Source organism: Xiphophorus maculatus, chromosome 6, assembly GCF_002775205.1.
Source record: "Xiphophorus maculatus strain JP 163 A chromosome 6, X_maculatus-5.0-male, whole genome shotgun sequence".
NCBI lineage: Eukaryota > Metazoa > Chordata > Actinopteri > Cyprinodontiformes > Poeciliidae > Xiphophorus > Xiphophorus maculatus.
In genome coordinates this window covers 5,937,309-5,949,501 of record NC_036448.1, presented here as the reverse complement: position 1 = coordinate 5,949,501, position 12,193 = coordinate 5,937,309, and the positions used below count along the sequence as shown (strand labels likewise).

General features: G+C 40.0%; 1 protein-coding gene across 2 annotated transcripts; it reads left to right on the top strand.

The window, feature by feature from the left end:
- Positions 1-838: 838 nt before the first annotated feature.
- On the top strand, positions 839-11,026 carry LOC102227118 (ATP-dependent zinc metalloprotease YME1L1-like). Of its 2 annotated transcripts, none has more exons than XM_023335989.1 (18): positions 839-1,037; positions 1,358-1,492; positions 2,733-2,919; positions 3,047-3,145; positions 3,396-3,505; positions 4,112-4,262; positions 4,337-4,420; positions 4,661-4,813; positions 5,832-5,984; positions 6,671-6,803; positions 6,942-7,004; positions 7,095-7,207; positions 7,949-8,104; positions 8,694-8,845; positions 8,941-9,067; positions 10,477-10,550; positions 10,628-10,714; positions 10,804-11,026. In XM_023335989.1, exons 1-18 carry the CDS (start codon positions 1,005-1,007, stop codon positions 10,945-10,947), a joined length of 2,154 nt encoding a protein of 717 aa, XP_023191757.1. In that variant the 5' UTR covers positions 839-1,004; the 3' UTR covers positions 10,948-11,026. The 2 variants fall into 2 exon arrangements, with proteins under 2 accessions (XP_023191757.1, XP_014329790.1); XM_014474304.2 differs by having other exon boundaries at positions 4,640-4,813.
- Positions 11,027-12,193: the final 1,167 nt, after the last annotated feature.

Sequence of the window (12,193 nt, the reverse complement as noted above, 5' to 3'; positions counted from 1 at the left end):
TGTAATGTAGTTTCTCACCTCTATCTCACAAAAGATTTTGTTCTTAAATTATTAAAAAATGTTGCACTATATTTAGGGGGAAAATGAAAACACATTTATTTCGTTTTTCTACTGTTTCTGTTTATTATGTTAGTATGGTGTGTAAGTATTTTGTAGACAAATTTGTTCCAAATTATGTCCTAACAAAATAATTCTAAAGAGAGACCACAAAAACACGAAAAGGTCAGAAGCTTGCTTATATTTTAAAATTGAATAATAAAAAGTATTATTATTGGTATCGGCGACACTGGCCCTATATTTATTTGATAGTATATCAATATTCAATTCTATTTTCTGTAGTTTCTGTAGTTTCCGTTTCACTTGCTCTGAATTTTGGCGTCATAGATCAGGTTTTATGTACATTTTTTGAACCCTACTTAGCTTTTCCCAGTTTTAAAAACAATACCTTGTTTCCATGATTACACATCATAACAATTGTCTGAAAGTAAACAAATAAGACAACAAAAAAAATCGCATCCAAAGAATTAAAGACCACAGGGAATAATTGTCTAAGTGTGCAATATCTCAACAACGAAAACACGTCGGCCAAGAAAGAAAAAAAAAAAAAAACATAACACAACTACTCCGTCACCATTATAACTCTCAACAATTTATTCTGTTAAAACAAACATCACTTTAAATTCACTTCCAGAACGTGCTGGAGTGGATTCTCCATTATTTTCAACGTTCTTAACCAACGGAACCAATCGAAACAAAACAATTTTCGACAGGGACCCCCTTTTTTGTTGTTGTTGCCACAACACCGGCGACGTCATATCCGGTTTATCCCCCACCCCCACCCCACCCCAACCGGTGTCAGTGCTGCTCCGCCGAAGTTCGCAGTTGAACTTGCTATGCCTGCTGCGGAGAAACAGAGGGGAACATACCGACGCCTTTAACTCTCGGGGACAGTGATATACAGTGACTCAGACTGCTGGAGCTGCTGCAGCGCATATTAGCGGAGGATGTTTTCCTTATCAATGTCTGTCCAGCCACAGGTAAGAAACAAGCAGGCCGAGCTAGCTTTAGCATTGTTGTTTTTGTTTCTGACCTACCCAGCTGGGCTTTGCCTGCTAGGTCAGACCCTGCTGCTTATCGAATGAAACCATATTAGTTTGTGTGGACGTTTAAGGACACTCAACAATTGTGCATAAGTTTTCCTATTCTGCCTTGGCATACATTTAAACTATTCCAGCCTTGCTTCACCGCATAGAGTAATAGTAATACGCGGAATACGTCGCGTGTTTCAGGTGTAGCTTTTAACAGAACTCTGGGACAACAAACTGGGTTTTGATCGTGGCTGTTTGAATCACCGCAGGTGACTCTACCTCTCAGTCACCTCATCAACATCCTTCACCCCCTGAAGAGCTCAGTGGGAAGCAGCAGCAGTGCCACCTGCACGTCGAGAAAGCAAAAGGAGCATGCCCCGGATGCAGATCTGCACCGTACAGAGGTATATAACGCAACAACTCTTGGGCGACTTTAAATTGTTCAAATATCGTCTGACGTCAGCCACAAGTTGGATTCAGGCACATTAAACAAGCTGTGCTTCAAGATTAGGCTTTCATTTGTTTCTGATCGTCTGGCTGGAGATTTTGATTTAACTTTTTGTGAGATGTGCCTGATTTGTTTTTTTTTTTCTCCTCAAGTCTGGAATTGTGTGTATATATATATATATATAAAGTTGCACAATCTATTTACTCACAGTTGCAGAGAATTGTTTGGATTCAACTTATGGTCAGGCATTTCAAATCATAATCGTTCATGCTTTGGGTGCCAGTAATGTGTGTTCAGCTCATCAAATTCCCTTGATTCCGACACCAGACGTGTTGGTGACTAAGATGCCGAGACGAAACGAATGGAATGAATTATAACCAAGCCTGTTGCAATAAGAAATAAATCAATTCATCGCATGATCAATTCAAACAAGCTCGATAATTTCCATTTGCATAATATTTGATTACTGTATATGCATAATTTTCTACCAAATAGTGGATGACAAATCTCTTCAGCCTTGCATTTCATTTAGAGATTTCAGTATCCATTGTATTTGTTTTTTTTTTTTTTTTATTTATGTTGGATATTTAAAACGTCTTCCATTAAATTAAATTAAATTAAAGTTTATGGATTTTTAAGAGAGCAAACTTGCATTTTTAAGCCATTCTTGCCTCAAACCAACAATATTATCATTTATCGCAATAACTTTTGGGACAATTTATCGCCAGGAAAAAATGATCATGACAGCCTGATGATGCGAAAAGATATTTATTTTCTAAAATATAACAGTAATTTTGTAACCTGTTTCTAACATCAAGACCTAATTTGGATTAGAAAACAAGTACAAGGTGTTGTTTCTTCTTTTACTCGTTTTAACATGTATGTACTACACAAATATAAAACGACTGCAAATTTTGACGGGTTTTTCTAGTAACAGTATGAGAGTGCTGCTGTCAATCAAAAGCTGCAACCCGTTAAGTTAAATGAATCTAAACGTGGGGAAATATTCAGGGTGGAGAAGAGAAATCTGTCAAACTCTAATAACCATTCTGACATTCAGATTTCATTTTTTGTTTTTTGGACTACTCCTTTAGATCAGATTGCGTCACAGAGCTCTGCACTCCTTGTTTTAACAGAAACCAATTGTTCTTGAACCTTAACACAAATTCCGTGTCGCCTGCACGCGTGTTTTTTAGTACACGCTGTCCGCCGGGAACCTCCGGGAGCTCGGTTTGTCCGACCTTGGAAAGCAGCAGCTGGACGAGCTGGTGAGCCAGGTGTTGCCACGCTTGAGCCTGCAGGAGGCGCCCCCTCCGGCCTGGGGACAGTTGGCATGGAGGACCTCGCACCTCTCCTCTCACTCCTTTTTCCACAACAAGCACGGTGAAAACCAACTGCTTTATTTAGAAAAAAAATTTTTGTTTTTCATCGGTTGTCTCAGCAGCCTGTTGGTGTTTTCATCTCCTTGTCTCACAATTAACAGACAGCTGTTGTCGTCTGTTTTGCTCAGGCTTTTCGTTGGGCGCCTTGCCCCTGACGCCTCCTGTTTACTTAAACAAGCGCCCGTCTCCCCTTCAGACGGTCTGCACAGAGCTGAAACACTGGCCAGGTAATTGCTGATTAGTGGCATTTATGAGCGATTTAGTCAACTGTGATCGCTGAGAGACTAATAAGTCGGATTCGTTACAAAGTTCTGCGTTGTCACATGTTGTCACCAACATGTTTCAACGATGTCTGTTGGAGGTAATGTGCAGTGTTAGTTTTTCAACGCACAGCTGATTTTACAAATAGCTGAATACCTGGTTTCATCTGGTGAGAAATTCACCCAGTTTGTTCACCACTGTGTCGGTTTTTTCAAGCCATGTTTCAGAGCAGAGGCTTCAAAACTCTAAGGACCAAAACCAGGCGAGTGCAGTCGGCCTTCGAACGGCCTGCCGACTCCGAGACTTTCGCACCGTCTTTTATCAAGGTGGGTTCTGAAGGATACTCGCCCACCAAGCAGGGCTGGGCTGTAAATCAGTTTTATCGATGAATCAAAGTTTTGGTTTTTGAAAACGTTCCAAATAATTTGTCCAAAATGGTTCCGATTTTTGGGATAATTTCTTTTTTTTTTTTTTTTTTGACCAATGCTCTTATTGGGTATCTATTGTTCAGCGGAAACTTGTTTTGACAAGCAAGTTTTCCAGCTTCTATTTATTCGGACTTTGAATTCAGATCAACTCTACAAAGGAATGTAAGGACCAGACGGAGAATAAGTCGTTATCCTACAATAAAGAAGTCATGACAGTGAAATCTAAATAATACGAGAATAAAGTTGAAATATTACAATATATTATAGTAATTTGTAATATTGGTACTAGTTGCAAAGGTAGTAGTTGTGAGAATTTCAACACAAAAAAATAAAAATGTAATTATCCAAGCTTTAACCACAATTTTCCCTGAAATTTAAAGATGTTCTTCTGGTAAAATTGCACCTTTTTTCTTCTAATATTATGAATCTTTTCTCGTAATTAAACAAAAAATTCTCTTAGTTTTACTCAGTCTCGTGTTTTTTGGGGGGGTTATTTCTCTACAGGGTTTCCTGACGCGCGGTAAGGGGCTGGACGCCGATAGCCTGGACGGTCTGGTGAGGAACAAGAACATACCTGATGGACAGCAGGAGGCGTTCAAGAGGGGCTTCGCTGAGGGTTTCCTCAAAGCTCAGGCGCTGACGCAGCGCACCCAAGGCAGGTTGCACTCCTGATCCAACCGAGAGAAAAGCTGATACCAGAACTAAAATGGTTCTGCTGTGACTGTTCAGACTCTCTGAGGAGAACTCGTCTGTTCCTGCTGGTCCTGCTTCTGGTCGGGCTCTACGGCATCTCCAAGACTCCGTTCATATCTGGTAAACGCCCGCCTCTCCTCTTGTCTCTTTCTGTTTTTGTTTTACTTTCCCCCAGTTGCGCAAAATTACTTTCACATTTTCGATCCGGGCTTCAGCTGCTTGATCGGCTTAAATCGGGTGTAAACGTTTTCCACGGAGCTCAGCTTCAGCTCCATGCACCACTGAGCCGCTCGCTGCTCTGACTAGATAACGTTCCTGTGCTGTATTGAACTTGGACAGTGCGCTTCCGAACAACAACAGGCCTGGACTCAGCCGTGGACCCGGTGCAGATGAAAAACGTGACGTTCGAGCACGTGAAGGGCGTCGAGGAAGCCAAAAACGAGCTGCAGGAGGTGGTGGAGTTCCTGAAGAACCCGCAGAAGTTCACGGCCCTCGGAGGAAAGCTGCCAAAGGGTGAGAAGTCATGGGTGAAAAACGGTCCCTGCAGTTATTGCGATAAACGATAATGCCGTTTTGAGACCGTTTTCAAGTGAAATGCTTTAGGGCTGAAACAATTAATCACGATTAATCGATTGTTGAAATGATCATCAACCAATTTAGTAATTGAATATTTGTTTTTGGGAGTATACAGATTCTAAAACAGATCATTTTCTCAAAGAACAACACAGTCAGTGCAGAAATGTAGCCAAAACTGCATAAAGAATAGTAAGGTGAAAAACGTTTTGATGAAAAGCTTTCTTTAATATGTTCAACCCAGAACTCAGCTGGTTCAAATTCTGTAGCAAAATAAATAAATACAATTCTAAATCCATTTAAAAACTCAAAAAATAAATTGATTACTAGACAGTATATATATATATATATATATATATATATATATATATATATATATATATATATATATATATATATATATATATTTGTTTTTGGTTAAACGTTTATTGAAGGCATGATATGTTATTGCATGTTGGGGAGAAAAGATGCACAAAAGTAACTGAATTATTTGCAAGTTTTAATGTATTTCAAATAGTGTGTAAAAAAACCCAAACAAACTTAAGTAGTTAAGTGAAAAATCTGTAAAGTCTGCCAATTTTTATCCAGTTAATAGCCAAAATAATCAATTACTAAAATAATCATTTGTTGCAGCCCTAATATATTGATGGTAGCGTAATAACGCAAGTTTGCCCTCTGAAAACTTCAAGTCGCAGTGTGAGGTTTTCTTCACAAAACTGAACATCCACAATAAAAAGCAAAACAACCAGTAACGATAAACGAAATGGAAATAAAAGACAATCAAACCTATGAATAAAATTATGATTTCTCTGTAAACAATGTTTCCCTTCAAAAAATATTAATCATTAGAATGGAAACTATGGAGCTCATTTTAATTTATTGGTGACAGGTGTAGTTGTGGCATCTTTTTGTATTTGTTTTACTTTAACTTTCTCTTCCGTCTCTGTTTTTATTTTAGGCGTTCTGCTCGTTGGTCCTCCAGGGACAGGAAAGACTCTGCTGGCCCGAGCCGTGGCCGGAGAGGCCGACGTGCCGTTTTACTACGCCTCTGGTTCAGAGTTTGACGAAATGTTTGTTGGCGTTGGAGCGAGTCGCATCAGGAACCTTTTCAGTGGGTAGTTTTTCCTTCTTTGGGAGCCTAAAGAAGTTTACTCACTCCCATCATGGACATGGATATCATATCAGTTGTATCGGGCGTCTTTCTTTTGAGGCTGGAATATTTAAACGGTTAAATGGTTTTTCCACCATTAGAACATTTAACCAGCACGTACGCTAGGATGATTGAAAGTGCTAAGATCCTCCCTCGGCTCTGATTGGTTGTTTTTGGTTATAGCAGCACAAGGAGGAAGTGGAGGAAATCTGTCTTTTCACAGGCTATCTGTATTAAACTGTCACAACATGGTGACAGTTTTAACAAATGTGTTAAAAAAAACTTTTTTAAATAAAAGTTACATTTTGAAGCTTGAATTTTTGAAAAGGAAATTCAATAAAGCAATTTTGAATTTGAATTAAAATATGAAATGTCCATAAGATATTTAACCCCATATTATAAGTAGTGTACGCGTATACATTCGATTTTTTTCTTTAGCCTTTGTGGATTTCAGGAAATAAATTTTAGATTAAAAATTATGCAGAAAAGTCTTATTTAGAAAAATCGTTGCAGTTGTGTTTTGTATCATCATATCTCTATGAATCACAGCCACGGTGATTGTCAATCCTTTGAGCTTTGTTTACTTCAACGGGTAACGTATCCCCTCCCCCCACGCATTCATTTAGATGCACCTGCTGTTTTCTCAGGAGAGGCTAAAGCTAACGCTCCGTGTGTGATCTTCATCGACGAACTGGACAGCGTGGGAGGGAAAAGGATCGAGTCTCCTATGCACCCTTACTCCAGACAGACCATCAACCAGCTGCTTGCCGAGATGGACGGGTAATCTCAGAAACGGTCGGCTACATATTTTTAATTTGGCTCGTTTTTATTTTAAAAAATCTCCCGTCTTCCAAGCTAAGCATTTGTTCAAGCCAATCAGAAAATGACCCCAGAGACACTGACCAGCTCTTATTACAGGTTTAAACCTAATGAGGGGGTGATCATTATTGGAGCAACTAACTTCCCAGAGGCTCTGGATAAGTACGTTTTATGTCTCTGGGTAATGCAGTGCCCGCCGTTCGGGTTCTGCACAGCTGTACGTTTACTCTGTTTTTGTGTTTGTGTTCGAAGCGCGCTGATCCGCCCGGGGCGTTTCGACATGCAGGTGACCGTACCCAAACCAGACGTCAAGGGACGGAAGGAGATTCTCAACTGGTACCTGAAGAAGATCAAAGTAGATCCAGGTGAGCTGTTGGTGTCTGTAGGCGTTTCTTCATTCGAGTCAAATTATTCACACTCTTGTTATTTCATGTTCACATTGAGATGAGGGGGCGGAGTTTTCTCTGCGGGGGCTCGTCCGGTCAGAGTGCGGCACATCTGCGTGAGGGGCAGCGAGGCCGGGAATAAAACAGAAACTACCAGCAAAATATCAAAGAAGAAAATAAATGCAGCCTTTTTTCTGAATTGTTTCAAATTTTTCTGCATTTATTGAACTGATTTTAATTCAAATGCCTGGTAACAAAAGCATCCCAGGCTTATTGAGAAAGGCTGCTTAAATAAAACATTCAAAAGGTAAACTGGTCAGCGCTGATGGGAAGATGAATTAAGGCGACTCTGAACATTGAGTCAGAGCCAAAACTGATTAGTTTAGATCATTTAGAATGCTCAACACAAAGTCTGGATTTAAATCCAGACATTGACGCTCATAGTTGTTCTCATCTAGTCTAACCGGTGAAAAAACTTAACGTTTGTAGATGTGCAAAGCGATGGAAAGATGCCCCAAACTCTCAGAGGTGTAATTGTAAAAGGCTTTTCTGAAAAATATTCACTCAGGAGGCCTGAACACTTTCGTAAAGCATTTTATGTCCACTTTCTGTGCACCCAAGTATTTTGTGATACAGTAAGATAAAGCATTTAAACAAAGCTGCTACTACTACAGCCAAGCAATTCCTCGACTACACGCCTGTTCTCTGTTCTGTCCGCAGCCATTGAAGCCAATGTTATCGCCCGGGGAACAGTCGGATTCTCTGGCGCCGATCTGGAAAATCTGGTGAACCAGGCCGCCTTGAAGGCAGCAGTCGATGGCAAAGACATGGTCACCATGAAGGAGCTGGAGTTCGCTAAAGACAAAATCCTCATGGGTGTGTAACACCGCGCAGCGTAGTTGCAGACCGTAGTCAGAGTTTCCTCAAGGACATTCTTAAACCGTGGTGGTGGGCTGCCCAGGAGAGTTTAGGGGGAGGGAGGATGGCCTTCAAAACCTGGAACTTTAGGCATGAAGGCCAAACTACACTGTGTTCCAATTTATTATGCAAATTGGATTTAAGTGTCATAAAGATTACATTTTTTGTTGTGCTATTAATTTATAGATGGTATTGTGTGTCAGGGCTCTTTGAATCACTATAATGAATTTCTTTCCCTCTACTTCGGACTGTTGTCTAGTTTTACTTCACTCCTCAGAGTGAGCGCACAGTAGCCATCTTCACAGACAGACAGGCAAAAATATTAACGTTCCATGATATTTAAATTCTTTTCAAAGTCTGATTGTGGTTAGTATAAGTGTGCATGCATGTATCTATCTATCTGTCTGTCTGTATTAACGTGAAAAAACAAAAAAAGGCTTAATACTGAAGGTGTGGCGGTGTTTATTTTGCTGTGACAGAGCGCCGCCATCAATTACGTGTAGAGGAGACCCTGAACGTCCTCGTCTTCCTCCTTTTTTTCCTCAAGGCCCTGAGAGAAGGAGTGCAGAAATAGACCAGAAGAACAAGCTCATCACGGCGTACCACGAGTCTGGTCACGCCATCGTAGCGTACTACACCAAAGACGCCATGCCGATTAACAAGGCCACCATCATGCCCAGAGGCCCGAGTCTGGGACACGTAGGGGAATCCAGATCTAGTGTTTTTTCCTTTTGAACTACGATGGGGGTTTTTTTAGCGTGATGTAAACATTTGAGAGCCTCTCTGTCCTCCAGGTGTCCATGCTTCCGGAGAACGACAGGTGGAGCGAGACTCGCTCTCAGCTTCTGGCACAGATGGACGTCAGTATGGGCGGCCGTGTGGCAGAGGAGATTATTTTTGGCCACGAAAACATCACAACAGGTAGGAAACAGCACCTTTAATGGGTGATTGGGAGAAGGAAGTATAGAACATTGTTTACTAGGACTGGGCGATAGACCAATTTTATAAATTAATAAATGTATTTTTTGGCTTTTTGACTATTTAATTTTTGGTAAATCTGGATTATTTTTCTTCCATCACAGAACTCTTTTTGTTTCCATACTTCAGAATGTTGTCGGCGCCCCCAGGGCAGCCATCTTGTTTGACTAGTGCGTTTTACAGTTTCTATTTGTTTGGACTCTCTGTGTTGATTGGGAGAGTAAAGTCATAATTATACAAGAATACAATCGTAATATTAGGAGAATGAAATGGTAATGTTACAAGAGCTTCGACATGAAAAATAAAAATTAATTATCCGAGCTATTTTGTCATTAAAGCAACTTTCTTGTAATTTTAAGACGTAATTCTCGTAAAATCACATCTTCATAATTGAACAAAAATTTTCATAACCTCCCGTCCAACTCGCAGAAGGAATGATTGAACTAAAATTCACTTTTTGAAAATGTTTTCTGTTATTTGTTGTTTATTTTTTAGAAAAGAAAGCAGGGGGGGGGGAATAAATTGATTAAAGAGATTTAATTTTTATGCCATATCGCCCTAATGTTTAGTGTAGCTATGTTTCCATCTAATTGTCTTAGGAATTTTGAGTAAATTTTTTAAATGTTGGAATATATATATATATATATATATATATATATATATATATATATATATATATATATATATATATATATATACACACATATATATATATATTTATTTTTATTTTTTTTTTTTTTTACCCCTCCAGGGGGTCTTTTGTGGGCTCTAGTGTTTCTTATATGACAGTAGGCTGACAGGAAACGGGGAAGGAGAGGGGGGAAGACATGCGGCAAATATCGTCGGGTCCGGGAGTCGAGGACTCAAGGCCTCCAAATACGGGTCGCGCTAACCCCTACGCCACCACGGCACGCCCATATATATTTTTTTTAAAGAAAAAAACAGATTAAACTTAGGCATTTCCTTCTGCTGGTTTGGAGCAAGTCAACCAGGCTGCACAAAGCGTAATTTCGTCAGATGTTGACGATTCGCATGGCTGTAGCAAACAGGAAGCGGAGGTTGCAAACCAGCATGATGTGCACATCTCAGAGAAATGGAGAGTTCTCCCCTCCATGCTGGACTTCCATGCCTCTGGTAAGGCACACAGCCACTAGTGGATGGGGAAGTTAGTTGATATCAGAACCTATCGGGCAAATGTCTTCCCATCTCCCCTTTCGCGCATTAACTCAAGATGGCGATTTTGCAAAATTGAGGAAGCTATGTTGAGCTTTGCAGTTTCCAACTACCTTTTCTAATGCGATATTTCAAAAGGCACTGACGTAAACGAGGTGTTGTCGTTTCTCCTTTTTAAGGCGCATCGAACGACTTCGATAGCGCTACCAGGATTGCTAAGATGATGGTGACCAGATACGGGATGTGCGAGAAGGTAAGCCGAAAACTTTCAACTGGCGGCAGAAAAACGTCGTGCTTATTTGCGCCCTGACTCCGCTCCCCGCCTCTCAGTTAGGCGTGATGACCTACTCCGACCTGACAGCCCAAAGTCCGGAGACACAAGCTGCTGTGGAGCAAGAAGTCAGGATTCTGCTGAAGGTCTACCTCAATCGTATCTAAACATATGAACCTTCTCTGCTCCTGTTAGCCTTGTGCAACACCTGTTTTGTTTTTGTTGTTTTTTTCAGGACTCCTATGAGCGTGCCAAATCCCTGCTGAAGTCTCACGCCAAGGAGCACAAGAACCTGGCCGACGCTCTGCTCATGTACGAGACGCTGGACGCCAAAGAGATTCAGCTGGTGCTGGAGGGCAAAACGCTGGAGACCAGATAAAACCAGCAGGAACACAGCCGGGGAATGAACGGGGGCGGGAGGGATGGGTCAATTTTAAAGAGAATTAAATCAGAGGCATCCATCCACAGTGTCTCCTTTTTAAAAAAGTGCTCCACTTTATATCCTTGTGACTTCGTGGAACCTCCCAAACAGTTCGCGTTGATTCTTAAAGCAAAGACTCATCATCGTCGTCATCGTGCGTTCCGATACCAGCAGATCTTTTTTTTTTTCTTTTCTTTTTGAGCCGCGTGGTACTGATGTGTGGAGCGCCTTTAAATAAATAGATCTTTTATGGCAGGGTCATAATCTCACATTGAAATTTGTAGGGGAAAAAACATCAACTTTAATTTATTTGTATTTATTCTGTGGGAGGAAAATAATCAATATTAAATTTGAACTCAATCATCAATGACATATTGGAGAGATATCTTGGCACAGACTGTCTAGATACTGGAGTGTCAGGGAGCCTTTTACAGCCCTATGAATTATTATTATTATTATTAAATTTATCTATATATATATATATATATATATATATATATATATATATATATATATATATATATACTTTTTTTTTGCTTAAGCAAGGGCAGGCGGTTGATGTTTCTGTTGTTTAGATGTTTATTTGTATTATTTTAAGGGTGACATTTTTGCTGATGAAAGAGTTCTTAAAAATGGATGCAAATTCTTGTCTCCTAACCGCATTTGCTTTTATTATTATTATTATTATTATTATTCCATAATAAATTAGATAAACGTCAAGTCACGTAAACAGGGTAGAAACCAACCAGCACAAAAAATGCCAGAAATTATGAGCCATTCTTACAAAATTCAGACTTTGTCTTGTTTAAAATGTCATCTGTTTAGATGGATGGTGATTTTGTTTGGGGGATTTTCCTTTTCTCGCTAAAATAAATAGAACTCAAATTGAAGGCAGGATTTTCTTCTTATTGTTATTTTCAGCACGAGATTATGCTGCTACTATAAAAGAGGAATCCAATTGAATCGTTTATCCACGTCTGTCCTCACCTGTAATGATTCATGAATGTATGGATGAACTTTTAAAGGTTCATCCACTTTAAAAGTGGATGAAGCCTCATTTAACGCACAGGGAGGTGTTCCACACCAAGATTTTACTAAGACGGTAAAAATGATCAGGTAATAGCGCAAAAAGACATTAGCCACCATGTTTTCCATCTTTGTGTTTGAAGAGGCGTGTCATAAATATCCACACTTCCTTCCTGCT

Excerpts from the sequence above, each read along its gene's own strand:
- LOC102227118 (XM_014474304.2), top strand. The coding sequence starts at position 1,005 with ATGTTTTCCTTATCAATGTCTGTCCAGCCACAG. Across the intron at positions 1,038-1,357 it reads CAATGTCTGTCCAGCCACAG|GTGACTCTACCTCTCAGTCA; the intron begins GTAAGAAACAAG and ends GAATCACCGCAG. Across the intron at positions 10,551-10,627 it reads GATACGGGATGTGCGAGAAG|TTAGGCGTGATGACCTACTC; the intron begins GTAAGCCGAAAA and ends CCCGCCTCTCAG.